At 50.4% G+C, this 25,347-nt stretch overlaps 1 protein-coding gene and 1 pseudogene across 4 annotated transcripts in view; both read right to left on the minus strand.

The window, feature by feature from the left end:
• The window catches only part of CPAMD8 (C3 and PZP like alpha-2-macroglobulin domain containing 8), a 66,491-nt gene extending 46,589 nt beyond the window's left edge, over positions 1-19,902 (minus strand). For all 4 annotated transcript variants that reach the window (XR_005653901.1, XM_039867741.1, XM_039867742.1 and 1 more), the window contains exons 1-10: positions 19,653-19,902; positions 15,766-15,917; positions 14,072-14,094; positions 11,784-11,949; positions 11,655-11,707; positions 8,009-8,026; positions 7,513-7,567; positions 6,356-6,469; positions 4,784-4,868; positions 3,851-3,959 (exon numbers count right to left, since the gene is read on the minus strand). Coding sequence is in view for 3 of the 4 variants with exons in the window: in XM_039867741.1 (XP_039723675.1) it covers positions 3,851-3,959; positions 4,784-4,868; positions 6,356-6,469; positions 7,513-7,567; positions 8,009-8,026; positions 11,655-11,707; positions 11,784-11,949; positions 14,072-14,094; positions 15,766-15,917; positions 19,653-19,882 (1,005 nt within the window). In the remaining variant the exon portion in view is untranslated. The remainder of the gene's footprint in view (positions 1-3,850; positions 3,960-4,783; positions 4,869-6,355; positions 6,470-7,512; positions 7,568-8,008; positions 8,027-11,654; positions 11,708-11,783; positions 11,950-14,071; positions 14,095-15,765; positions 15,918-19,652) is intronic.
• On the minus strand, positions 5,142-5,260 carry LOC120606673 (uncharacterized; annotated as a pseudogene).
• Positions 19,903-25,347: the final 5,445 nt, after the last annotated feature.

Genomic DNA, 25,347 nt, shown 5'->3' on the forward strand with positions numbered 1-25,347 from the left:
GAAAGAGACAGGGAGAAGCTTTGGGCGGGGGTGGGGAGGAGCCGGTGCTGACAGGGTTCGATGCGGGAGGCCCCCACACAGACACAGAATCTCCAGGACATATGAGCAGGTACACTGCAACACCCTCACAACGTAAGGTTAAGCTGGAGAAGAAAAACAAAAACCAGGTTATAAAACTTGAGATACACGGGAAGGTGAAGTCATGCAATTTGGGAGTTTGTCAAACGGCTAAACACAGAGTCACCATTGAGAGGCTGAACAGACAAACGGACTGTGACAAGATCATGTAGAAAAAAGAGAACGCTGGCCCACAGTTGGCAGGCACCAGCCCAGGAAGCCAACCCATCATCCACATGTCAGACTTGCATGAAGTCAGACTTCAACCTCTGGCTTATTACATAGTAACCTGTAACCACCGGCCCCCAGTGGCCAGGGCTTCATGAATAATTGACAATTTCCCTGATTTTTGCCCCACTTCCAAATTAGAACCGACTTAAGAAAGCTAAATGTGCATCCCTAACCCACGCTATCAGGCCCACTTCTAGTTAGCCGCCCACAGCTTCTTCAGGTCACCAGCCTCCAATGGGACATACCTGAAAGCCACCTCTTTTTTTCACTAAAAAGTTTTCCCACGTCTCTGCTTGCTGCTGAGTCTCTGCCAAATGCAAGTGATAATGGCTGACTACCTTGCTAAAGTAAACTCTGAATAAATAGCCTTTGTCCTTTCTTATTTAATTCCACACCATGTGACCCAGGAATGCCACACCCAAGAGAAATGAAAACATCTGGTCACACAAAAACTTGTAAATGAATATTCGGAATAACACCAGTCACAATCTCCCAAAAGTAGATATAACCTGAAGTCCAGCAACAGATGACTAGATAAACACAAGGTGATCTATCCATACAGTGGAATATGACTCAGCCATTACAAAGGAATGAAGCTACAATGTGAATGAACCCAGAAAAAAATGATGCGGAATGAGAAAAGCCAGACACAAACGGCCACATAGTTATGATTCCATTTATATGAAATGTCCAGAACAAGCAAATCCATAAAGACGGAAAGTGAATTAGTGGTTGCTTCGAGCTGGAGATGGAAACAGGGATTAACTGCAAAAAGACATGAGAGATTTGGTAGGAATGATGGAACTATCCTAAAACTGGATAGTGGTGAGTGTTGCACAACTCTGTGAATGTACTAAAACCCACTGAATCCTACACTGTATATGGGTGTTCGAATTGTGTGGTACTTGAATCACAGCTTGATAAACTATTTTTTTAAAAAAAAACTTACATGCAATATCCTGGGAGGAAGCACATCAAAATATCGAAAGGAGAGAAAAAAAAAATGGCATAGATGATAAAGGCTCTGTTCATCCCTCTGGCGACCAAATCAAAGTTGTGACAGAAACAAGGAGCAGCAGCAAGGAAAAATCACCTGGGATCTAGATGAACAAGCCATACAACTAGGGACAAGTTCAAGAAAGCACCCTGCAAAGGCAGAAGGTAGGACAGGGCGAGGACGCGGGGCTGCCTAGTCTCGAGAGGCTGAGTGACACGGAGGCTGCGGCGGCGGCAGACGCCTCCTAAAGGGCCCGTGTCTTCAAGCGGCTTTTCGCGGTGACGGACCTGCTCGCTCTGAGCACCAGTGCTGATTCGGCTGCACACAGGGGGCCCTAGGGACTTGCAGGGAGACATTGTCGGGGTGAGGGACTAGACGAGACTCACCTACAGAAGTGCCGGAGGTATCCATTGTTCCCTGCTGAGCCCTCCCCCTCCCAGTGCGCAGACATAACGCCACCATAGCTGTGACGTCATCAAACTGGTTTACGGAGGTTGCTCCGCCCAGAAGATTCCCTGAAACTCCACCTCCGCCAACTCGTGGTCCCACCCAAGCCACATCCAGGTACATCTTCAGCGAGTCAAGAGCTCCTTGCTGAGCAGCACCTAGACTCACACTGGAAGTAGCTGCCCTCGGTTCCTGGTGTGGCCTTTTGAGGCAACTATAAGCACAGCATCTGTGGGTTGCTTGCTGAATCTTAACAGGTGGCCCTGGAGGGGTAGAGGCTTGGGCTAACCCCTCTCAGGACTGTGCCTCTGGACACCTACTTCACAAATCCACACTAATAAGACTGGGAGACTTAGCTTTGCTTAGTACATAGAAACAGACATGGAAAGGCAGCCCAAATGGGAAGACAAAGAAGCAGAAACCATATGAGAGAACAGAACAGAGATCCAGATAGAACGGAGTCAAGTAATCTAACAGATGCAGAGTTCAAAACACTGGTTATAAAGATGCTCAATGAACTTTTGGGAAGTGTAGATAAATTCAGTGAGAACTTCAACAAAGAGATAAAAAACAAAAATAGAAATGGAAATTATAAAAGGGAACCAGTCTGAACTGAAGAACACATTATCTGAGATGAGAAATATCGTAAATGGAATAAACAAAGTGAATAAAGAAGAGGATCGAATGCCTTATCTAGAGGACAGGAAAGCCAATCAGGACACTCAATCAGAATGGCAAGAAAAAAGATGCCAAGACTATAAAAATAATTTAAGGAGGATATAGGACGCTATTAAGTCTCCAAATATTCATCTGATCAGTGTAAATGAAGAAAATCGAGATGTTGAACAGCTTTTTGAAGAAATAATGATGGAAAACTTCCCTGACCTGGTGAAGGAAATGAACATAAAACTCCAGGAAACTCAGAGAATTCCAAAAATCAGGGATCCAAAGAGACTCACACCAAGACACATCATAATTAAAATGCCAAAGATTAAATACAAAGAAAGAATATTAAAAACAGCAAGAGAAAAACAAATAATTACTTATAAGAAAACACCCATAAGGCTGGTGGCTGATTTCTCAAAAGAACTATGCAGAACAGAAGGGCTTGGCAAAAAATATTCGACAGGATGAAAACCCAGGATATACAACCAAGAATAATTTATCCAGTAAAGCTATCATTTAGAGTTGAAAGACAGATAAAGAGCTTCCCAGACAAAAATAAGCTAAAGGAATTTATCACCACCAAGCCAGTATTACAGGAAATGTTGGAGGGACTTCTATAAGAAGAAAAAACATGTATCAAAAAAGGAATAAAGAATGTTAACTACTACATTCTTATCAATAAGTACCTTAAATGGAAAAGAATTAAGTGCTCCAACCAAAAGACAGAGTGGCTGAAAGGATAAGAAAACAAGACCCCTACATATGAAAAAGAAGAGGATGGAAAAACAAATTGCTTTGATGGACCTAAAAGGTATTTAAGTCAGACAGAGAAAGATAAACACTATATGATTTCACTTATATGCGAAATCTAAGGAAAAAAACAAACTAATCAAAAACAGACTCACAAATATAATGGACAATTTGATGTCAGACAGAGGGAGAGGGGCTTGGGGGACTGGGAGAATGGGGAAAAAGAAGAACAAATTAGTAGCTGATGGATGGGCAGCACGGCATAGGGAATGCAGTTAGTATTAATACGTTGGGTAGGTGGAGGGTCAGGGGAGGGAGGGACCAATTGGGGGGATTGTTTTATGAACTATATAGATGTCTAACCAATGTACTATGTACTTGAAACTAAATTTAAAAATAATAATAATAAAAACAAAAAATATATATATCAAAAGAGACTGTGTCTGCTTATCTGAGGACAAGTCATCTTTATTTTTTTCCTTTCTAAAAATTTTCTAAAGTTCAGCCCAGAAGAATTTTATCATCAGGAAAATCTCCAGTGTATACTGGTTTAGAAACTAAAATAAAATGGAGCTGAAACTGAGGGCAGGCCCTGTGGGAAGGGACCCACTGGGTGAGCAGCACGGGGTTCCTGCTCCTCACCTTCATGGTTCTAAGGACAGGACGCCCCACCTCCTGGCTGTAGTACCCCACGCCATTCACAGTCATGTTGATCGTTAAGGTCCCAGAGACAGGTTTCCCAAAGGTATACCTAGAACAAAAGGACCAGAGTAGTTAATTTCTCAAGCAGTACTGCGGTCGCTGGTACAGCAGCTGGATGGGGGTGGAGTCCAGGACTACCTGCTGACCGTGCCCCGGAAGTACTCAAGGACGTCTGCTAGATCAAGTCCCAAACAGGGATGCTTCCCCATCCTACATTCCATCCTTACAGCCATTCCTGCAGCCCTGAGTCAGGACAGATAATGTCTGTGCCTTGGGATCCTCTGCACTAAGCCTCATGTTGGACAGAGAAAGAGACCGAGGGTCAGAGAGAAACTCTGGACCCAAGAGCAGACAGGATGTGTGAGAAAACCACTGGGGTTGGTGACTCTATTGGAGCACCAGGGAGGCCTGGCCCTAAGTGCCCTAATGAGTCAGCTTTGAACTAGGGATTTGATTTCTTCGAGCCTCAGTTTCTCCACCCAGAAAGTGGGAATAAAACTATCATCTCAGGGATGTTGGTGAAAGGCCTGGTCATTAAGGGGACAACCCCCTCTAGAAATCCCTGTCAGGTCGGCCCGCAGCTGTGGGTGTTGCCTGTGGGGAAGGGGGAAGTGGGACCCTTAGGAGAAGGGGCACAGCCTGGGGGAGGGGGATGCCTGACAGGGATAGGTCAGTTCTGGGGAAGGGTGCCCCCTCAGGGGAGGGGCGCATCCCAGGGTGAGGAGCATGTCCTCAGGAGAGTGGGAAGGGGAGAGCAGCAGGGGAGGGGCAGGCCTGTGGGAGGAGGAGCAAGCCCACGGGGTAGGGACACCCAGTGGGAGGAGGGACATGCCAGGGGGAGGGGCACAACCGCAGTGGCCAACACCTTCTCACCTGGCCTGCACGGTCCCGGTCTCACAGGCGTCCAGGTCCCTGATATAGTGGGGTGGGTCAATAAGGAGCTCAAACTTTGGCAGCACTGAAGGGAGAGAGCAGAGAGGAGGAAGGCAGGTGGCTTTCACCACTGGGGTAGCCTCAGAGGAATAATGGAGGGATCAGAGAAATGACAGCCCCGCCAACGCACGATGACACGATAGGAATCCACATCGCTCTGTGTTGAGCACCAGCAGCTCTTTCAGGGTTTGCCAGCCACATCCACTCTCTATCTTTTTTTTTCCTAAGGCGAGGCTACCCTTGGTTGACCTCACAGATTGCAAGGACCTTGTCAGTTTTTCGTTGTTGTTTTTTTTTACGCCTATAGCACCTGGTCTTCCTAGGTGGTCTCCCATTCAAGTACTAACCAGACTCAACCCTGCTTAGCTTCCGAGATCAGACGGGATCAGGCTTGTTCAGGGTAGCATGGCCGTAGACCCCTATTCCCTAACTTTGAGGGACCAGCACCCCGTTTCTCTCAGGGAGCAACGTGCTTTGAGTGCAGCCGACGTCGGCCTATCCCAGAGGTGTGCCAGTGGCTCCTGGACCAAGCAGGGGCATCCTGGGGGTGCTGACAGCTGAAAGAGACCTCGCTTTGCTGCAGGACTCAGCCCCGGGAGCGTCCAGCTGTCTGGTCACCCTGTGCAGCTCACAGCTTGGGGAGGACGGACCGACACCCAGGATCAGCCCGGAGGAAACCTGGTCCTGAGAACTTGTTACACGAGCCAATAAATTCCTTTTCTTTTGCTTACTGAATTTTCACTGGGCTTCCACTGCTTGCATCCCTACGGCTCTTCCTTCTGGGATCTTCCTCTTAAAAGCAGAAGAAGCCTTTGACCACATAAGCAAGATTTTCTCACAGAAGCATAGTAACCGGCTCTGGCAGGTTCCCTCCCCAGCTCTTGAGCACTTTCCTTAATGGCTCTCTCAGCCTCGGTTTCCCCGTCTCTAAATTGGAGATGGCTCACAGGCAGGACAAGAATGAAAGGACAAAAGGAAATGATGGCCTTAAAAAGGAAGGGAATTCTGATACGGGCTGCAGCATGGATGAACCTTGAGGACATTATGTTGAGTGAAACAGCCAGTCACAAAAGGACAAATATTGTGTGACTCTATTTATATGAAGTCCCTATAGGAGTCACATTCATAGAGACAGAAAGTAGATGGTGGGTGCCAGGGGCTGGGGGAGGGGAATGGGAGTTAGTGTTTAATGGAGACAGAGTCTCAGTTTGGGAAGATGAAAAGTTCTAGAGATGGATTACAGTGATGGCTGCACACAATGTGAATGTACTTAGTGCCACTGACCTGTACCCTTAGAAATGGTTAAGGTGGTAAATTTTATATCACTTATATTTTACCACCATTTTTTTTTTTTTAAAGACACAGCAAAGGCCAGCCCTCCACACCATGCCCGGCTGTCCCAAGCCCTCAATGTACAGGGCTCCTGCCATCCTTCCCCTCATCATCTGTGTCACCCCAAGGTCTGTAGTTTCTCTCAGATGAAATCCTCGGATCCTAGATTCTCCAACTTACCATACTTCTGAACTTCAAAGGACTTGTTGTACACGTGGCCTTGCATTTCGACAAAAATAACCCATTCTCCCAGCACCGGTTGGTCGGACAAGGGGAAGGTCATGTTGGTGACGCCTGTGTGAAGAGAGATGCCCCCTCAATCTGGGGCAAGCGCAAGTGCAGAGAGCCAGCTGGGCCCCGTGTCCGGCAGCAGCGTGGTCAGGGCAGAGGCGCCCTGGGGACCCTGTGCCTGCCCCAAACAGCCCCTCAGGGAAGGCAGAGACCATACTGAGGCTGGGGGGGTCTGGGAAGAAGAAGCAGCCCTGCACACCAGGGTTGCGGAGGAGCAGGAAGAGACTGCATCTTGGGTTCCTGAGTGAGCCCTGCAGCCCAGGTGAGGTGACAAGCCAGGGAGACGGGCCACCCAATTCATCCACTCTACTCCCCACCTGAGTCATTCCTGTGGTGAAGGAAGACTGCACACCCCCTGTGCCTACTCGGCAGCCCCTCACAGGTCTCTCAGAATCAGGAAGAGGAGAGGGGACATGGAGAGGGGTAAAGGCCAGCCCAGAGGACTCGGAGGCATGACACTGCGCAGACCACCACGGCGCGTGTGACTGCTGGAGACCTCACACTCCCATACTGGCTCACATAGGCATGTGGGGTCCGGGAGCCCCTCTGAGCAGGACATGAAGTCTTTCACACTTGTGCGTTTTCCAGGCTGAGGTTGTACAGCTGTCCTCAGTTTCCCCATATCCCACCTATCACCTACCATCTCTTGGGGCTCCACTTCCTTTAGGGTCAAAGCTAAAAGGGCAATGTCAGCGACACAGCCCTTATCGTCGTAGAGAAAGTAAAAAAAAAAAGCCAACTCCTCAGCCAAAGCAAAGCCTCCGACGCCTAGCTGGAAAAGAGACATCTCATGCTGGGTGGGGGTGAAAGACCTGCAGTGGGAGGAAGGCTGTGGGGTGCTGACAAATCAGTCAGCACTGATGTTTCAGAAAGGTCTCCAGCGACAGGCAGGTGCCCCAGCTGGATCCCAGGCACAGAGACGAGTGGGCGGAGGGCACCCGGAGAGAGCACGTTCTCTTTTCCTGAAGGTTTATCACATCTGCCACCCTAAGGTGCAGCCCTCAAACCACAGAAGAAAGAAGGGGCGAGGATGGGAGGAGACTTACCGCAGCAGACCGGCTCCACGTGTCTCCACTCCATCATCCTTGAGCCCCGGGGGTCCTGCGGGGGGACACGCACAGTAAACACAGGGCTGCAGCACGTGCCCAGCTTGTGTGCCGACCTTCCAAGCCCTCTCTCTAGGGCAGGACAAGCACAGAGGGCAGGCCCCATATTAGCCATTGACATGGGAGCAAACAAGAGCTCAGGATATAGAAGGGACTTGTCTGAGGACAAGGGAGTGGAAGGGACCAGGCTGGGCCCGTCTCACCATTTAGGGACCACCATTTAGGAACCCGTGTGCAATCGATAAAGACAGATAGGCACATGCTTGCCTGTCCCGCAGTGGACCTGGGGACCAGAATGGACTGGGTCCCAGCTTGTGAGGTGCTGGGAAGACAGGGATCAGCCCAGAGGGCAGGCGGTAGGAAAAGACAGACCAGATCTTGCCGAGACCAGGCTAACCAGGCCCAGAGTCAGAGCTGAGGGGGGAAGGCCACTCACCAGGATGTAGGCTTCCAGCTGCAACAAAGACAGACAGATGCGGTGAGCAACCCCCCCGGAAATCCCCCAACCCTCCATGCATGCTGTGTCTTCATCCATGTATGGTCTGGCTCCCTAGGGACAGGCACAGTCACTATTATGGGTTGAATTGTGCCCACCCCTGCAATTCTTACATTGACATCTAACACCCAGGACCTCAGAATGTGACTGTATTTGGAGATGGTTCTTTATAATCAGCTTAAAATGAGGTCATTAGAGCAGGTCTTAATCAAATAGGATTGGTGTCCTTATAAGAAGGGATGATTTGGACACAGATATGCATAGAAGGAAGACAATGTGAAGACATGGAGAAGACAGCCAGCTACAAGCCAAAGAGAAAAGCCTAGAACAGATCCTTCCCTCATGGCCCTCAGAAGGAAGCAATCCTGCTGACACCTTGATCTTGGACTTCTGGCCTCCAGAACTGGAGGAGAATAAATTTCTGTTGCTTAAGCGACCTGATTTACAGTACTTACTCGTAGTGGCCACTGGCAATGAGGGTGGTGGGGTCAAGCCCTGTCACAGCGCCTCTGTGCTCCCTGCTCCCCATCCTGGTTCTGCCCTCCCTTCTAGGCTTTCCGCCCCCAAACATGGATGGCTCCTCTAGGTAGCCCTCCCAGACTGTCACTGGGGTATTTTCTCGGGCAGCCCCTGCCAGTTTCCTCAAAAACCTAGAACACATGCTTTCATCTCTGAACCCCCCGGCACCCGTCTGGAACCTGGCAGCGAGCCGGTGCCCATCAATGTCAAACTGAACAGTCAGTCACCGCTGACCCTGACCAAGACGCAGCACTCTCAGGCAGAGGTTCCGGCTCCCATGGCTGAGCTTCCCGATCCCTGCACCGTGCCCTGCCTTGTCCCCATGCGTGGCTGACCCCATGCAAGTGGATCCGTTCCCACTAGCTCAGGGCTCCCTGTGTATCCAGGGGTATCGGGTTGACAATCAGTTTCTTGTGATTTTTATCCTTGGGCCTCACTCAGCACGAGCCCTTGACCAACCTTCAGAGGAAAATGGGCAGCCGCACACATCCAGGGCTCTTCCCCTCTACATGTGTGTCAAGCCCATCCTGGCAATAATCCCGCATCGGGAAGGAGCTGACAGCAAGTGACTGATCCTCACCCCCTCCCCAGGAAAGGCTGTGGGCACATGATCCCTTTGGACATCTGGGCGCAGGAACACAGCACCATCCACTCAGAAAGCAACAGACACACACGTCCAGGACCTTCAACACCGCCTTAGCCATGGACCCCGAAATCCCACTCCTGGGGTCCAGCTGAACCAGAAAAGGATGCACCAAGGGGAAAAGAAGTTTTGCGCATAAAGACAAGTCTGGCAGCGTTTCTGACTACGCTGAAACCTGGAAACGAGCAAATGTCCTCCAGGAAGGGGCAGTTAGGTACAAAGCCTTCCTGGGCAAAAGGAACTCAGGCACTGAGGTGAGTTTACAAGGCGGTGTCCCCAAAACGTGGGCAAGTGCATTAAAATATCCAATGAGAAAGCACAGAACCTTGGGATGAAGAAAGACGAGAAAAAGCAGTGTGTACCCACAGAACTGCTCTTCTAGGCTGGCCACTAGGAACTCTGCAGGGTTATTTTCCAGAATATGAGCCCCATGGGGGTGGGGTCTGTGTCTGCTCTGCTCAGTAATGTGACCCAGGCACTCAGTACTCAAGGACGCAAGTATGTGCCTTACATGTGTCCCATCAGGGCTCCCTAAACTGAAGTCACCTGCAGACACGTTCACATCTTTGCTATGTAGTACGTGTACAATTTATTTAGATCTCTTCACAATCAACATCTTTCTGAAAGCTCCTTCTTTGCAGCAGAATGTCAACTTAGAAACGTAGAAGAAATAAAGCTGGAAAAATCACCACTTTGCAATCATCATAGCAAGTTTTGATTCACATAATTTTGGAATCGTCTGTGGTTGCTAGAACTAGTAGATGAGCATCTGATGGGTAACTAGTAGATGAGCATCTGAAGGGTGTCCACGGAGCCTCAAGTGTCCCCCACAGATTACTTATTGACTACGAAGAGAACATACAGATTTGAGAGGAGAAACGGGGCAGACTCTACCTGAACCACTGGCTGCAGTTAATATCACCAATAGGACAAACCAACATCAGGTGCCTCCCGATACGATGCACTGTGGAGGACCAGCATGGCTCCTGCAGGTCTTGTCCCAAGATGTACAACCTGAACCTGGTCACATAGAAATAGCAGGCCGGCCCGCTTCGGGGGCGTTCTGAGGAACAACTGCCTGGACTCCCCCAAAATGTCAACATCATGAAAAGCACAGAAAGGCTAGGGAACTGATTCAGATTAAAGGACACCAAGAGACATGACAATTAAACACAACATGTGGTCCGGAATTAGATGCTGGACCAGCAAAGAAACACACTATACAGGATACTGTTGGAACAATGTGGATTTTATATTAGATAATACTGTTGTATCAATGTCAAAATTCCTAAATGTGATGATTATACTTAGGTTGTATAAGAGATCGTTCTTGTTTTTAAAGGATACAGGTGTTAGGGGGTAAAGAGGTATGATACTTGCAAATTATCCTCAAATGATGTATCATTAAAATAATTTCATTAAGTATATATGTACATATGTGTACACACACACACACACACACAAAGCACATAAATGAAACAAAAATGTTTTAACTAGTAAATCTAGATCCGTGGTTCTAAAAGTGTGTTCCCCAGACCAGCAGCAGCATCAACTGGGAGACTGTTAGAAACATGGCCCCTCAGGCCCCTTTCCAGAAACTCCTGAATCAACACCTCTGGAAAGGGCCCAGCAATCTCTATTTCAACAAGCTCTGCAGAGAAATCTTATGTACACTCAAGTTTGCGAACCACTGCTCCAGATCAGGGCTTGGCCAACTCTGGCCCTCAGGCCGAATCCGGCCCTCTGCCCATTTGTTTAAATAAAGCTTTATTGGCACCCAGCCATGCCCATTCATTCACACGTGTCTGTGGCTAAGTTTGTGCGACAACAGCAGGTCTGAGTAGTTTCAACAGAATCCTTCTAGCCCAAAGACCCAAACATGGTTACTACCCAGCCATTTACAGAAAGTTTGCCAATCTCTGGCTATGTGAAGGGCATACGGGATCTCTCTGTGCTGTTCTTCCAACTTGTCTGTATGTTTGAAGTTATTTCCAAATAAAAGTGTCCAAGAAAATCAATGTCCTATTTCTGTGAATATGTTTATTTCAAAGAAGAAATAATAGGTTTGATGTGCAGTTACATTTTCTTTCTAATAAATGTTAAATAAATGCAAGGATTTATTTAACAGGATTTCAAATGAGTATCAATAGCTACTTAAATCCTTCCAAAGCCTGCACAGAGGCCACTTTGGGGACCACTGGAGACCTTTTATTGAGGAACAGCGCATCCACCAGCATTCTTGCCTCCCTCTGTCCCACAGACCTCCCCCAGGGCCTCCCAGAAGACATAGAGCCCAAGGAAGGAACAGAAATTAGAGGCAGAAATTGGAAAGAGCAGGGGAGAAAGGCCAGTGCTGACAGTGCCCTGGCCAGGGAGTCTCATGTGGGTGTGGTCTGGGCACATGCTCTTAGAAACCAATCTCACCTCCTCGCTGACAGGCCTCAGGTCTGGGGTGACCGTGAAGACACTTATGAGCACTGGAAGAAAGAAGAGAGGCATGTAGCAGCTCCAGACGGTGGGCAGCCCTCTCCCCCGCCCGTGCCAGCTGCCCACCTCGGTGCTGGGGCCTGTACACAGGCTTGTCGGTCTGGATGAACACAGAGGCTCCCCGGCTGTCCACTGTCACGGAGGTCTGGTTGTGGAACAGGGGACCCTCCTCTGCATGCTGGCCAAGGCCCCACACCTTCAGGAGGGCCTGGCCCTGGAGGCCCACAGGCACCTGCAGCCAGAGCACAGAGCTTGGAAACGGGGTGTCACCCCGAAAAAGACCTAGGTGTTGGGAAAGCAGCATGGCAGTCGAGGTAGGGGTGCTCACCAGGGCAACTGTGCCCCCCAGAGGATACTTGGCAGTTTCTGGAGATGTTTTTGGGTGTCACAGCTAGCGGGAGAGGAGTGCTACTGTCATGTAGTAGGTGGAGGCCAGGGATGCTGCTCCATAGACTGGAGACTCCCCAAAAGGACCTTATATTCTTAGCACTTAGAAAAGGCCTGGATGATCATTTCTCAAGTTGGAGAAGGGGTGGGGAAGGATTCCGCCCTCTCCCCAGGGGACACTGGCAGTGTCTGGAGACATTCCTGGTTGTCATAACTAGGGATGAGGAGGCTACTGGCATCTAATGGGTTAAGATCTGCTAGTCCCCTCTCTCCCAGAATTATACAGCTCTTCTTCAGCTCCTAGACAAATCCAAAGCTCCTATCCTGGGAAGAGTGCTTTCTTGTGCGCAGTAGCCAGGGACAGCACATAACCTTAACCCCTGTCTGGGGCAGCCCTGCCTTCTGATTCACGAGGAAACAGATCTGCTCAGAGGAAGCCTGAAAGGGTAGCTGTAGGGTATCTGTCAAGGGTTCCCCAACTGCTGACATCTGGGGCTAGCTCGTTCTTGGTGGCATTCCTGGTCTCCACCCACTAGATATCCGTAACAACCCCCTCATCCCAAGTGTGACAACCATAAATGTGTGTAGACATAGCCAAAGGTCACGGGGGGCAGGGAATAAACATCCCTCCCAGGGGTGAACTGCTGCCTTAGAGAAAGGATTCTCCCCCTGACCTCCGTGCCACAGCACCTAAGCACTAATGGCACTTCCTGCTGGAAGAGAGACCACCTCAGACTTCATTCTGACCACTGGGAAAGGCACATTCTAATTCAGAATGATTCTTGATTTAGTCCACTCATTCTGGGACTCCTTTGAGCATCTGGTAAAAGTTAAGGGCTAGCTGACCCAGTAAACGCTTACAATTTCAGGGCTTACAAATCCCTTGAAATCCAAGGACTTCAGTTTAAAAACCCACATCAGAGAATCACCTATGGTGTGGTTTATTATGTAAAATAATTTTAAAATAACAGTATTAGATGCCAGTGAGGCTGCAGGAAATTTGGTCTCTAATGTATGGCAGGTGGTGCTGTGCACGGGTGCTGCTGTGTCTTCTCAGACAAAACAGGACTGAGCAAGAGGCTTGGATCTCGACCTGGTAATTAACCTAAGGCAGGCATCCAGAATGCAAGTCACTTTATACACAAAGACGCTCGCAAATTCAGATTACCTTATTAAAACCCTGAAAACAATTTTAAAAATCTAACCACGTACAAGGTGAGAGGTTAATAAATTAGTACAGTTGACCCTTGAACAACATGGGCTTGAACTGCGGACTTTTGTCAGTAAGTACAGTCAGCCCTTTGGGTTTCGCATCTGCGGATTCGACCAACCGCTGGCGGAAACAGAACTTTTGATCTGCGGTTGGGAGTCCATGGATGCAGAGGGCAGACTATGCATTGTTCTATACCATTTTACATAAGGCACTTGAGCATCCGTGGATTTTAGTATCTGCAGGGGGTCCTGGCACTGACTCTCTATGGATACCCAGGGCCAATGGTAGTTAAGTTTTGGGGAAGTCAAAAGTTATGTGCAGATTTTCAACTGCACCATAGAGGGGCGGCGGATGGCAATGGTAACCGCCATATTGTTCAAGGGTCGACTGTAATAGGAGGCTGTTAACAACAGAATGCAAATTATAGTTATAAAGACTTGGAACCATGGAAGTATGTTTATGCAATGTGTCTAGAGAAAACAGCAGGAAACACCACAGTGTATACCCTTTAATTGTAACTATGAAAGAAAATGTCTTCATGTGAACAAGGATTTGCAGGAAACATGAAAAAGTGAAAAGTATGAAGTCCTTGGATTTCAAACCTTTTCTCCTTTTCTAAATTTTTTCTACATTATTCACTTTCATATTACTGTTAATGACTTTTCTCGAAACACATGCAATGTCTCTTGCTCCATTCCAATTCAATTCTTTATTTCCAAGGCAGGATTTATGATTTTAAAAATTCATGGCTTACCTTGAGTTTGATTGTCCCTTTATCTAAAACATGAAAATAAAATGAAAATGGTTAAATCAGGAGCTGTGTTTCCCCCCACACACCCCCACCCCCCGGGCTGTGGCCCTACGAACAAGGGCTTTCTCAACCCAGAGGGATTTTCTCTGGACAAACATACACCCTGGGTCATGCTGGTCTGGCCTAGGCTGAGCTTGGGTTGGCAAAAATGAGAGGTTCCCTCCAAACTGGCGAGAGCTGAAGGGCAGAGGGGATGGACAAAGCTGAGCTATTCAGGGGAAAGTTGGCCAGCCTACATACTTGATTCACTTCACCCCTGGCCCCTGCCCAAGGTAAGCTGTGAGGGGAGCAAAGAGAAAACTCCAGGGAAGAGGAACAGTAGAAGTGTGGAGAGAAAGAAGAGAAGACTGAGGTCCCCAGTGGACCTCACTCCAGTGGATCTGACTTGTCTCCCATCACCTCTCTCTTCTATCCAAATGGAGTTATTTGCTGTTCCAACACCTCTCCGGGCTTTCTGGCCTCCAGGACTTGATTAGACATCTACTGTTTCTGCCTCACAGAATCAATTTCCCCGTCCCCTGCTAGCCAAACCCCGATTTCCTTGAGGGAACCACTTGCCCAGCTCCCAGTCTATGTGGTTTAGTGGGGCTTTGTGCAAATCAACATAGGCTTTCCTCTTGGTCACAGGGATTGGTTCGGGGTTGAGCATATGACCCAACATGGGCCAGTCGGCACAGGCCTTCTCCTTGGCCACAGGATTTGGGTTAGGGTTGAGCACATGGCCCAAGCTGGGCCAATCAGAGGGAATCCTGGGACTTACCTCAAAGGTCCTGGGAACCCCCTTACTCCCTCTGAGCTTTGAGAGACACAGGCCCATCCAGAAGTTGGGCCAGGAGTTGGCCAATAACAGACTTTTCTAGTTATGAGAGCTCCTATACTCCCTGTTGCTGAAGCCAACCTGAGTTGGACTTCAGGGTTGGCCGGAGTGGGAACTGCTTGCATTCCCCCTGCCCACCCAAGCCCTTCTAGTTTCCACACCAGGTCAGTCTCCCCAAGTATCCGTCAAGGGACAGGTACTGTCCCACTGGAGCCCCAACATCATCTCTGTGTCTCCTGTGGCTGTCACGCTCTGCATGAGGAATAAGTTACCTGCCCTGCCAAACTGGGAGCCCCCCAGGCAGGGCGCTGCTCTCGCCATCTTTGTCCAGGAGGCCAGCCCTGTTATCTACAGTTTACCAAAGAGAACGGGATGGGAGAGTGGGGAGAGGCTGGCTGAAAGTGTGAGCTCCACTCAGCAACAAGCAGGCTGTGAGCCCAGATCTGGGTTTAACACCACAGAGAGCTCAAAGAAAGTTCTGATAGGCTCACAAGATTCCTTCCAGCCCTGGTCCCACCTCTGGCCAAAGCTGACACGGAAGGTGCCTGACACCATCCAGATCTGCGCTGTGGAACCTGGGCTGCCCAGGAATAAAGCACTCTGATTTCCCAGACTGGGCAAGTGGATGCCCTTCCTAGGCCTTACTCTCTCCATCTGAGAAATGGGGGAACTCAGCCTGCTCTCCCTCCTGCCGAGGTTCTGGGGAAGTGGGGTGGGAGGAAGCAAAGCAGTGTCCGCCCCGCCTGAGCCCCGAAGGCCAGCAAATGGCTCCACTGTGCAAAGAGAGAGGAAGACCCAGTCAGGCACCCCAGGGACCTACCCAAGATGGCTCCCTGGTTCCGTGCCACCGCTTCGCCCTGGGCCACCAGCTGAGCCTGGACCATGACTTCCCTTGGGGAGTTAAAAATGGTCACGCTGATGACTTCCTCTACTCCCGAGCGGAAGACAGAGGGTGCAGTGACCAAATAGCCCCTGCAGGAGAAGAGAAACATGGTGAAGACCAGGGGTTGTCTGCCCCTCCCCTGGCCTCACTGCCACCCTGGCTGGGCCAGGGTACACCCCGGGCAGACTCCCACCTGTGCCTGACCACACGGTCGCCTTATGCATCTGTGTCCCCATCAACGTGTGAGCTCCTGAAGACCAGGGACTGGCTTATTCACCTCTGAAGACCCCACGTAGGTAAGAATGTGGGCTCTCTGGATCTACCCTGCACCACGCCACCCTTTCATTTCTGCATTCTGGCCTTTGGCCTTTTCTCTGCCATGGGACCCTTGCATATGCCGCAGTCTGAAGATTGAGTAACAGGCAGGACCCCACCTCATCCTCACAGCCACCCTGTGAGAAGTGAGAACATCTCCCATTTACAGAGGCAGAAATTAAGCCCTGGAGAAGCCAAGTCATGTGCTGTGTCAGTGAGAGACCAGGATTTGCACTCAGGCAGCCCAGGCTCTGGAACCCAGTGGAAAGAAGCAAAGAGCTTCCTAAAACACTAATTTTAAGAACAAAAACCTGAAAACAAACAAAATGGCCCGAAACAGGAAAAACTCCACAAACAAAGGAATCGAAACAGCCCTTTCTTTCTGAAAATCCTCAGCTTGACCATGAGACACATCTGGGATAAAAGTGTCACTATCCTGCTTTCCAGATGTAAAAGCTAACTTTGCAGAATGAGAAGAAACGTGCGCTGGATCACACACACAGGCAGGAATGGGCGCTGGGAGCCCTTAGGACACCTGACCTGAGGCCCAGGCCTCCCGACCTGAGTTCCTGCCTCTTCATATTCTGCAGCCTTCCACTGAAAATCACAAAGGCTCATCTGTAATCAGGGGACCCTCACGTAATGCAACAAGTGCCAAGGGCCCCAGCAGCAGAGGCAGCGTGACTCCAACTGCGCAGAACACATGAGCACCAGAAGAAACAGCTGAAAAGCAAAACACTGGGCCGGGCTTTGGGATTCGGAGAGATTTTCATTTCCCAAAATCCACTCTGAGATAGCCTGACATCCAAATGCAAAAAAGTAAATGTAGACCCTTACCACAATCCGATACATTAAGATGAACTCATTGTGTGTCAGAGATCTAAATATAAAACTATAAAAGCACTAGAAGAAAACATACGAGAAAGGCTTTGTGAGCTTGGGTTAGGCAAAGATTTCGTAAATAATATACTAAAAGCACAATCCATGAAAGAAATCACTAATAAACTGGGCTGCATTAAAACTTCATGAAAAGTCTGGTATTTCAAAAGACACAGCAGGTTCCTGTGGAGTACCATCCAGCCACAGCACTGACCCTGAGAAGCCACAGTGCTCTGTCCAGCTTAAACAATGACCGGAGTTCACACACCTGGGTTTCTATGTGTACTGTCCAACTACAGGGCTGACCGAAGCCTGCAAGGACCTTGGGGACTTACCATCTACTATATAACTCCAGCACTAATGAGAGTGTACAAAGACTTTAGTTTTGTAGGTGCACCGGTCAGATCCAGCAATGACTAGAATGAGTAGTGACGCTGGGGTCCCATGTTCTGTCTGACTCCAGTACCAACAAGCACCTACAGACTGGATTCCTGTGTGCAGTGTCCAGTCCCAGTCATGCACAGAGTGTGCATTGATCTTGGGTATGTAACTACTTTCTGGAGCATGTAGTGACCCTGGGTTTCATGGATATACTGTCCAGATTCAGCATTGACCAGAATGTGTACTTATCCTGGACCCTATGTGTTCTGTCCAACTCCAGCACCCAACAGACTGTGCAATGATGCTGAGAACAGCTATGTACTATCTTGATCACGGGAAGACCCTTGTTTCCTATGTGATGTGTCATGTCTGGCTCCAGCACTGACCAGAGGTGCAAAGACTCTGAGCTCCCTAGTGCAGTGCTGGCCTCGGCAGTGCACAGAGCGTGCAAAGATCCTGAGTACGTAACTGTACTGCCCGGAGCCCATGGCCTCCCTAGGGAGACTGTGTTTTTACTATCTAACTCCAGCACATACCTGGGTGTGCAATGACCCAGGTTCCTATGTGTCCTATCTTGCTGCCACACGGGCATGTGGCCTCCATTAGGACAGAGTCTTTCCGTCCAACTCCTAGCTAAGCCCCAGGGCCTCCCACGTAGCATGTGCTGAGTGCGGGAGAACATCTGGGAAATATACAATCCACATGTTTGTTTGCTTTGGTCGCCTTTAGAGCCCTGAGCCAGCTCTGAGTTAGCACCTTCACCCAAAGGCCCAGAGGACCCAATGGAACCGAGTGAACTTTCCCTGTGGAGGAGGAGCCACAGCTGTCGGTATGCTCGTCAGCCAAACACTGTCAACCCTGGCATCTGGGCTAACACTGCCTTCTCATCCTTCCTTTGGACCCGGGAAAGGTGGTGTTTGGTAAAGCGTAGGCGGTGTTGGTCTTACAACAGTGTGCAAATCCACACTGCTTTCTGGGGCCAGGGATTTCTCATGACAAAAACACACAGGGCACAGAAGTGGGTAACTGCTAAAACGAGATCCTTCGGGCTGGTGGACTGTGGCTCAGAAGCTGGCTAATTTGGAACCCTTAGTCGGTCAGTGTTCCCCAGCATGGGAGTTCCATTTCACTTAAAAGTGGTACGATCCCAGAGTGAATTTAGTCAAAGGGACTCTGGGCTTGGTCCTTATAAGTCAGGGTCTCTTGTTTAGGACAAGGTCATGCTCTGCGTAGGGAGCTGACCTGTGGGTGGCAGGATGTTTAGCAGCATCCCTGGCCCCCACCCAGTAGATTCCAGCAGCATTGCCTGCCCCTAGATGTGACAACCCCCAAATCCCCTGGACATTGCTGAATGACCCAGGGGACATTCAGGGGACAAAAGTCATCCCCTGGCTGAGAACCAATATTCTAAAGGGTATCCTATCACAATAAAAGTTTGCTGGGTTCCATCTTCGCAAGGCCCAGGGGAAAAAAAATCCCCTTGCTCAAAGTGTAGCATGGTGTCTTACTTTTAAAACCGTGATCCCAAAGGAGTAATGCAGCTGAAGGCGCCACCTCCCACCCAGTCCCACTGGTGACCTGTTTTCTGGGAACTCCTAAACAAGGGCTACTTGAACAAGCCACCTCATAAAGGCTGAGCTGGACGAATCGGCTGAGCTTGGGCAGCTGGAGGCATCCCCCCAGATCCCACAGCCTTGGAGGGCTCACCGGAATTTGGCAGGTCTAGAAAAATTCCCCTGTGAAGCCAGCTCATGGGAAACTCTCCTTAGCAGCTAGTTAACTTAACTCCTCGCTGTGTCGACCCACCAGAAGCGCTGTAAGCAAACTTCAAGAAAAATGTGGAAGCCAAACAAACACTTCCTCCTCCACCACCACGCCCTCCGAAGAAAGCAGGTCTCTCCTCCGATTTCTCCGTCGTCTGGTACCTATTACCTTCCTGCTCAGACAACTGGAAATGACCACTCCAGAGAACAATCCGGGTCACATCAAGGAGGTGAGTTGGGGTGAGGGTGGCTTCGGAGCCTGAGCTCTCAGTAGTCCCCGTACCTCCACAGGGCCACTTTTGAAGTCTCAGGGCGCGCCCTTTCCCAGTCTGACCCGTGGGGATCCGGGACGAAACTCTAGGACTCGCCCAACGCAGAGGCTGTGTGTCCTTGGACATGTCGCTGCACTTCTCTGAGCTAGTCTCAGAGACCCCCCACCCAGCCCGAGAAGACGGCTACCCTTTTCTGTCACCCGGGGCTACTCACGGAGCCTGGGGCTGCGCAGCGTGCACGCTGTCCCGCGGCGACAGCAGCAGCAGGAGCCCGAGCAGCGGCCCGAGCAGGGCGCCCCACATTTTCCGGCTCCTCAGAGGCGCCGCGCCGGGGAAGGGGGCCGGGCCGGGGCCGAGCCGGGGCTGGGGTCCGAGCACCGCCATCCCCGCTGCGCCGCCGGGGGCCCTTTGTTCGCAGCCCCCGTGTCGTGCGCCCGGCGCCATGCGCCCCCGCTCTGCGCCCGGCCAGGCTGGGGCAACCGGGACCAGCCCTCTCCCCGGACCCGCCTCGACCCCGGACCCGCCCCGCGCGCCCCGCCCCCGCCCCGCCCCTGGACTCATCCCTCCCACCCACTCACCCCTCACTCCTCGAGGACCGCCCCTGCCCGGATGCGCCCCCAGACCCAGCCCATCCTCTTCCCTCATCAACCCGACCTGTCCCTCATGCCTCCCTCCTTTGACCTAATATCCAACCCAGACCCGCACCCTCCCGGGACTACCCCTCCCCATCGGCCCTGCCCATCTGCCCACCCACAGCCCCTCCGTGGACCCGCCCCGCCCTGCTGGGGGAAGGGTGGGGCGCTGAGTCTCGGAGTCCTCTTCGCCCACCACTGCGCAGGGTCCGCTGTGCCCTGCCCAACCACTCCCAACGCCCGCCCCCGACCTGGCGATTTGTGTAGTGCACACTGCCTGAGGAGCAGAGACCTTTGGGGAAACTAAGGCTGGCCAGGGGTCGAACCTTCGAGACCCACAGCTGCCCCCTCACCGCCATTGCCTGTCCACACTTCTGCCCTCTCCCCACCCGAGCCGTCTGCAAATCCCCTCAGCCAGGCCCCTCCCTTTCTGAACCTTTCCTGTGTGGCAAACGGCAGGGGTGGGCCAGCACCCCTTCCTCTCCGGAGGGCAGGGTGTCCCCTCTTGCTCATTCCAGCGTCCCCAGCACTAAGATTGTCTGCTGTTGTAGATCCTACTGGAGGAGGCAACTCCTTTCTCTGTCAAATTCAAGTCCTTTCCCCTATCCCTCCAGATTCTCCCCCTACCCTAACTGGCCCAAGTCTTCTCTAGTGTTTATTGAGACCAAGTCCAAACTCAAGGCTCCCCGAGGCTGCCCTGATGGCCCAGCCTCACCCTAGTTCTTCAGGCGCCCTGTTCTGACCCTACTCCCTGCCTTTGCTCAAACTCTGTCCTTCTGCCCTCCTATGCCTGCCCAACTCCTGCTCCTTCTAGAAGCTTCCCTCTGGAACCCTCCTTGCTCCCAGGCACAGTGGGTTCTCCAGGCAGCCTCCCCCACCAGCCTTCTCCATAGCCTTTGGGCCAAGCCCTGGGCAAGCGGTGGGGATTTCGGGACACACAGGACCTGCCATACCAGACAATGGAGGAGGCTGTGCAGGATCTGGAGTGGATGGGGGACACCAGAGGCAGTGGCAATGCTGCGACCAGGAGGAGGTGCCAGGCTCCAAGCCCAGGCCACACCAGCCCCAGGCAAGATCATCTAGTAAAGCCCTCATAGTTCATATCTGGCCCACCCAGCCCAGCCCAGCCCCTTCAGAGACCCCCAAAGCCAGAGGGGGAACAGGGCATGCTGTGCAGGAGCAGCTGTGGGGTACGACGCTCACTGCCCAGGAGGGCACAGTGAAGATGTCACTTGGGGAGCCGCCAGTGATACTAATGAAGCTAAACTGCATGTGACCTCTGGCCTCACTAAAAGGATAGGGATGTGACCAAGGTGATCTGGCCTTGAGCTTTCACTGCTGCATTGTTAGGGGAGCGGATAACCAGAAGAAACCTATGGGGCTATCAACAGGACAAGAGTCAAACATATGAAAGAAGGAGGCACTACGTGTGATCCCCACAAAGCAGGAAAGGTGGGGTGCAGTGGGGTAGGGGATCTTTAGCAAAGAGCATGGGCAAGATGGCTTTTGGTTTCTCCCAAACCCAGAGTCCAGGGAGCCAACCTCAATATCTTCTTAAGGACAGCCGGCAGGAAAAGCTGCTCAGGAGCAAAGTGCAAAGGCTGCTGGGAATCTCCTAGGAAGAGGAAAGCACCTTCCAGGGTGCCTTTACAGATGAAGAAAACTCCTGGCTAGGACCTGCTCAGCACTCTCTCTGCTGCACGTAGAGAGGAGTGAGCATTCGCCCTCCCCAACAACAACTGAAATGTATTGTGTGTGAGTATGTGCATGTGTGTGTGTGTGTGTGTGTATCCACACACAACATACACGTGTTCCCAGTCTGGCAGGTGCATGGGAGCAAGAGCACAGAATAAATTTACTGTGGCTGCCACAACAAATTATCATAATCTGGATGCCTTAAACAACAGAACTTTAGACAACCCAATGAATAAGACTAAATATTTGTAAATTATATGTCAGATGAGGGATTACTATCCAGAATATATAAAGAGCACCTACAACTCAACAACAACAAAAAGCAAGCAACCCAGTTCAATAGTGGGCAAAGACTCTGAACATTTCTCCAAAGAAGACATGTAAATGGACGACAAATGTGTGAAAGGATGCTCAGCATCACTAATCAGTAGGGAAATGCAAATCAAAACCGCCATGAGATAGATACCTGTTCCCACTTACACAATGGTATTATTTTAAAAAATAGACAATAACAAGTGTCAGTTAAGATGTGGAGAAATCGGAACCCATGTGCTCTGCTTGTGGAGATGTAAAATGGTGCAGCCACAGTAGAAACAGTCTGGCAGTTCCTCAAAAAGTGGAACATAGAATCACCATATGATCCAGCAATACCACCAAAGACGGAGAAATTGTAAATAAACGTCAGGCTAAATAGCAATGTTTTCAGCAGAGAAAAGGCATGAATTAGTCATAGAGTTAGCAAATAAAAATAGTTATATTTCACTCTCAAGTAAATGACAAAAAATTTTTAGCATAGTATATCCCATGTAATATTGGGGAAGTCACTCACTCATCCACCTTCTGCTTCCATGTGACTCGTTCTCATCTTCTGATTCTGTCCAGCAGCTTCGTCATTGTAAAGCCCCTCCTGAGGGGCTCCCTCAGCTGGGTGACTGTGCCCCCGATGAGTCTCTGTTATGCATAGTCTGCACACACTCACCTCACCTGGAGGGCCTTGCACCCACTACCGTGCCTGGGGGCTGCCTGCACCTGCGCACCTCATCTTGGAGCTGTGCACCTGCAGGTTGAGTGCAGGGGCGTATGTGTCTGTCCCAGGAGGAGCACAGAGGTGCCATGTACAGTCCTTCTTACCAACACCAGAGCCCCTAGCATGGCTTGGAGTAGGACACCTCCAGGTACCTTCATCTATCCCTTAAGCTGCCACCTAGACGCAATCATTCATTCCTGGAGGCCCTGTGAGAATAGAGCAGGGACTGGCCTCCGATGGCACTTGGGCCAGCTGAGGTTTGATAGATGAGAAAACTGAGACCCAGACGATTCAGCCCCAAATGGGCACCCTGGCTGCTTCTGCCTTCTGGGCAAACAGGCTGGAAATAAAAGTGCCACAGTGAACGCCCTGGCCCACCTCGGCTCTGCCTGCTGCTTATGTCCTGGGGAAGATGCCAGCTCAGTACCAGGAATGTTCCAGACACGCCCTGGAACAGGAAGGACTGAGGAGGCAGCAGACTGCCATCAGCTCCAAACACACACCGGGGGCCAGAGAGGGGCTCCCACCCTCTGCTCCCCGTAGTGAACTCACTGGGCCCTGCAGGATATGGATCTTCAAGGGGCAAGGCCTGGGACGGCCACCTGGCCAAACGTATATCCAACCCAGGTGAGGCGGACAGGTTTGGACAGCCACCAAGTAATGTGGACAGGTCTAGACAGCCGCTGAGGTGGTCCGATGTAGACATCCTCAAGGTAAGGTGAGCAGGTATAGACAGCTCCCTGAGGTGAACAGGTAAAGAGAGCCCCTGGGTAAGGTGGACAGGTGTAGGCAGCCCACAGGTGAGGTAACTGCTTTCTCCCCTTCTTTCCTTCTCTCATCCAGTGTCTATGAACATTGCCCATCAGGTGAACCAGGTGCTCAAAGATGTACCAGACCTCAGCCTCTCACAATATTTAGGAAACTTGGTTCCAGCAGGTGAGTTCTGGAACCTCTGACAGAAGGACTCACATCGCAGGGCACCTGTGGGGGCTGGAACCCAGGATGTAAAGCTAGCCCTAAGCCCAGGGCATAGATGATGGTCCATGTAGGGTACCTCTTCCCACAGCGCAGGTGTAGGCCTCCTGGGTGTGATACTGGGGACAGTCGGCCTGGGAGCTGGAGGCACTACCTCCCATGGGGCTGCTTTGCAAAAAGAGATGTTTCATTGTTCCTTCGTGCAAACCTTCTGAGGCCTCCCTTCCCTCCTGGCTCCCTAGGCCACGTCCCATCCCACCAGGAGTACTTGGCGTCCCACAGCTCATCCCTGGTCACCTGGGCATCTCCTACGGACTCCAGCTCTGGGGGCAGACCCCAGGCCTCGGCCCCTTCTTCCTCTATCATGGCATTCTTTCTTTTTCTTTTTTTTTTACAGCTTTATCAAGATATAATTTACTTCCCATAAAATCCGCCCACTTAAAATGTACAATTCAATAGTTTTTAGTACATTTACAGAGTTATGCGACCATAACCTAATTCTAGAACATTTCCATCAACCCCCCAAAGGAGACCCCGTCCTCATGGGCATTCACTCCTTGTTCCCCCCACCGCCCCTGGCAACCACTAACCCACTTTCTGTCTCTACGGACCAGTCTGCTCTCTGGACATTTCACATAGATGGGATCACGCATTGTGTGGACTTCGGGGACTGACTTCCTTCACTCAGTATGATGTTTTCGAGGTTCATTCCAGAGTCACTCTTCACAGCTTTGCAAACTTGCTGGAGAAAACCAACAGTGGCTCTGCTAAGAACGGGGAAAGGCCCCAAAGTCTCTGACGTGACAGACTAACGACGATGACAACAGCATCCATAATAATGGTTGGCCTTTACAGAGTGATCACCATGTACCGTGTATGAATTGTGTTATTATTTTTTTTCTCACAACCACCTTGTGCTAGGGTGACTGTTGCCACCCTGGGTGCCAAGTGACAGAGCTGAGATCTCACTGTCCCACATCCACCAGCCACGAGCCTCCCTTCTGCCCCAGCATTCTCAGCCTGGAAGGCTGTTCCCAGCAGCCTTTGCATGGCTGGTTCCTTCCTGGTGGGGGGACAGCTGGAGGCTGCTCGCATCTGTGGAGATTCCCAAAATGGCAGCCTTGGGACAGCACGAGGCAAAGAATTTGGCCCCAATTTAAATGTCCAAAAAAGAAAAAAAAAAGATAAAGTACTGTTTTCTGTCTAACGTGCTAATCTGTGAACATCTTTAAAAACTTTTTAAAATCCTCTATTGGTGTCAGTGCACAGACCAAATTTTGCATTTCATATCACAGTTTAAGTCATCCGCTGATTGTTTACTCTGCCAGAATAGTATAACTCAGTTCCCAATCCTTCTAAGAATCAAATCTCTAAGAAAAAAAAAATCTTCTTTACCATTAATAATCCAGAAATGATCGGTTTTATAATATCATTGATTAATTTGCTGTTATGAAAATGTTGTCAGTAAAAAATTAAGTGCTGTTACAATTGGGGGAAAAAAGAGCTTGGCTCCTATGGTGAGCTGAAGTGTGTCCCCCTATATTATGTCCAAGTCCTGATCTTTGCCTTGGAATCTGTGA

The sequence above is a fragment of the Pteropus medius genome, unplaced genomic scaffold, assembly GCF_902729225.1.
Source record: "Pteropus medius unplaced genomic scaffold, Ma_sr-lr_union100, whole genome shotgun sequence".
NCBI classification, from domain to species: domain Eukaryota; kingdom Metazoa; phylum Chordata; class Mammalia; order Chiroptera; family Pteropodidae; genus Pteropus; species Pteropus medius.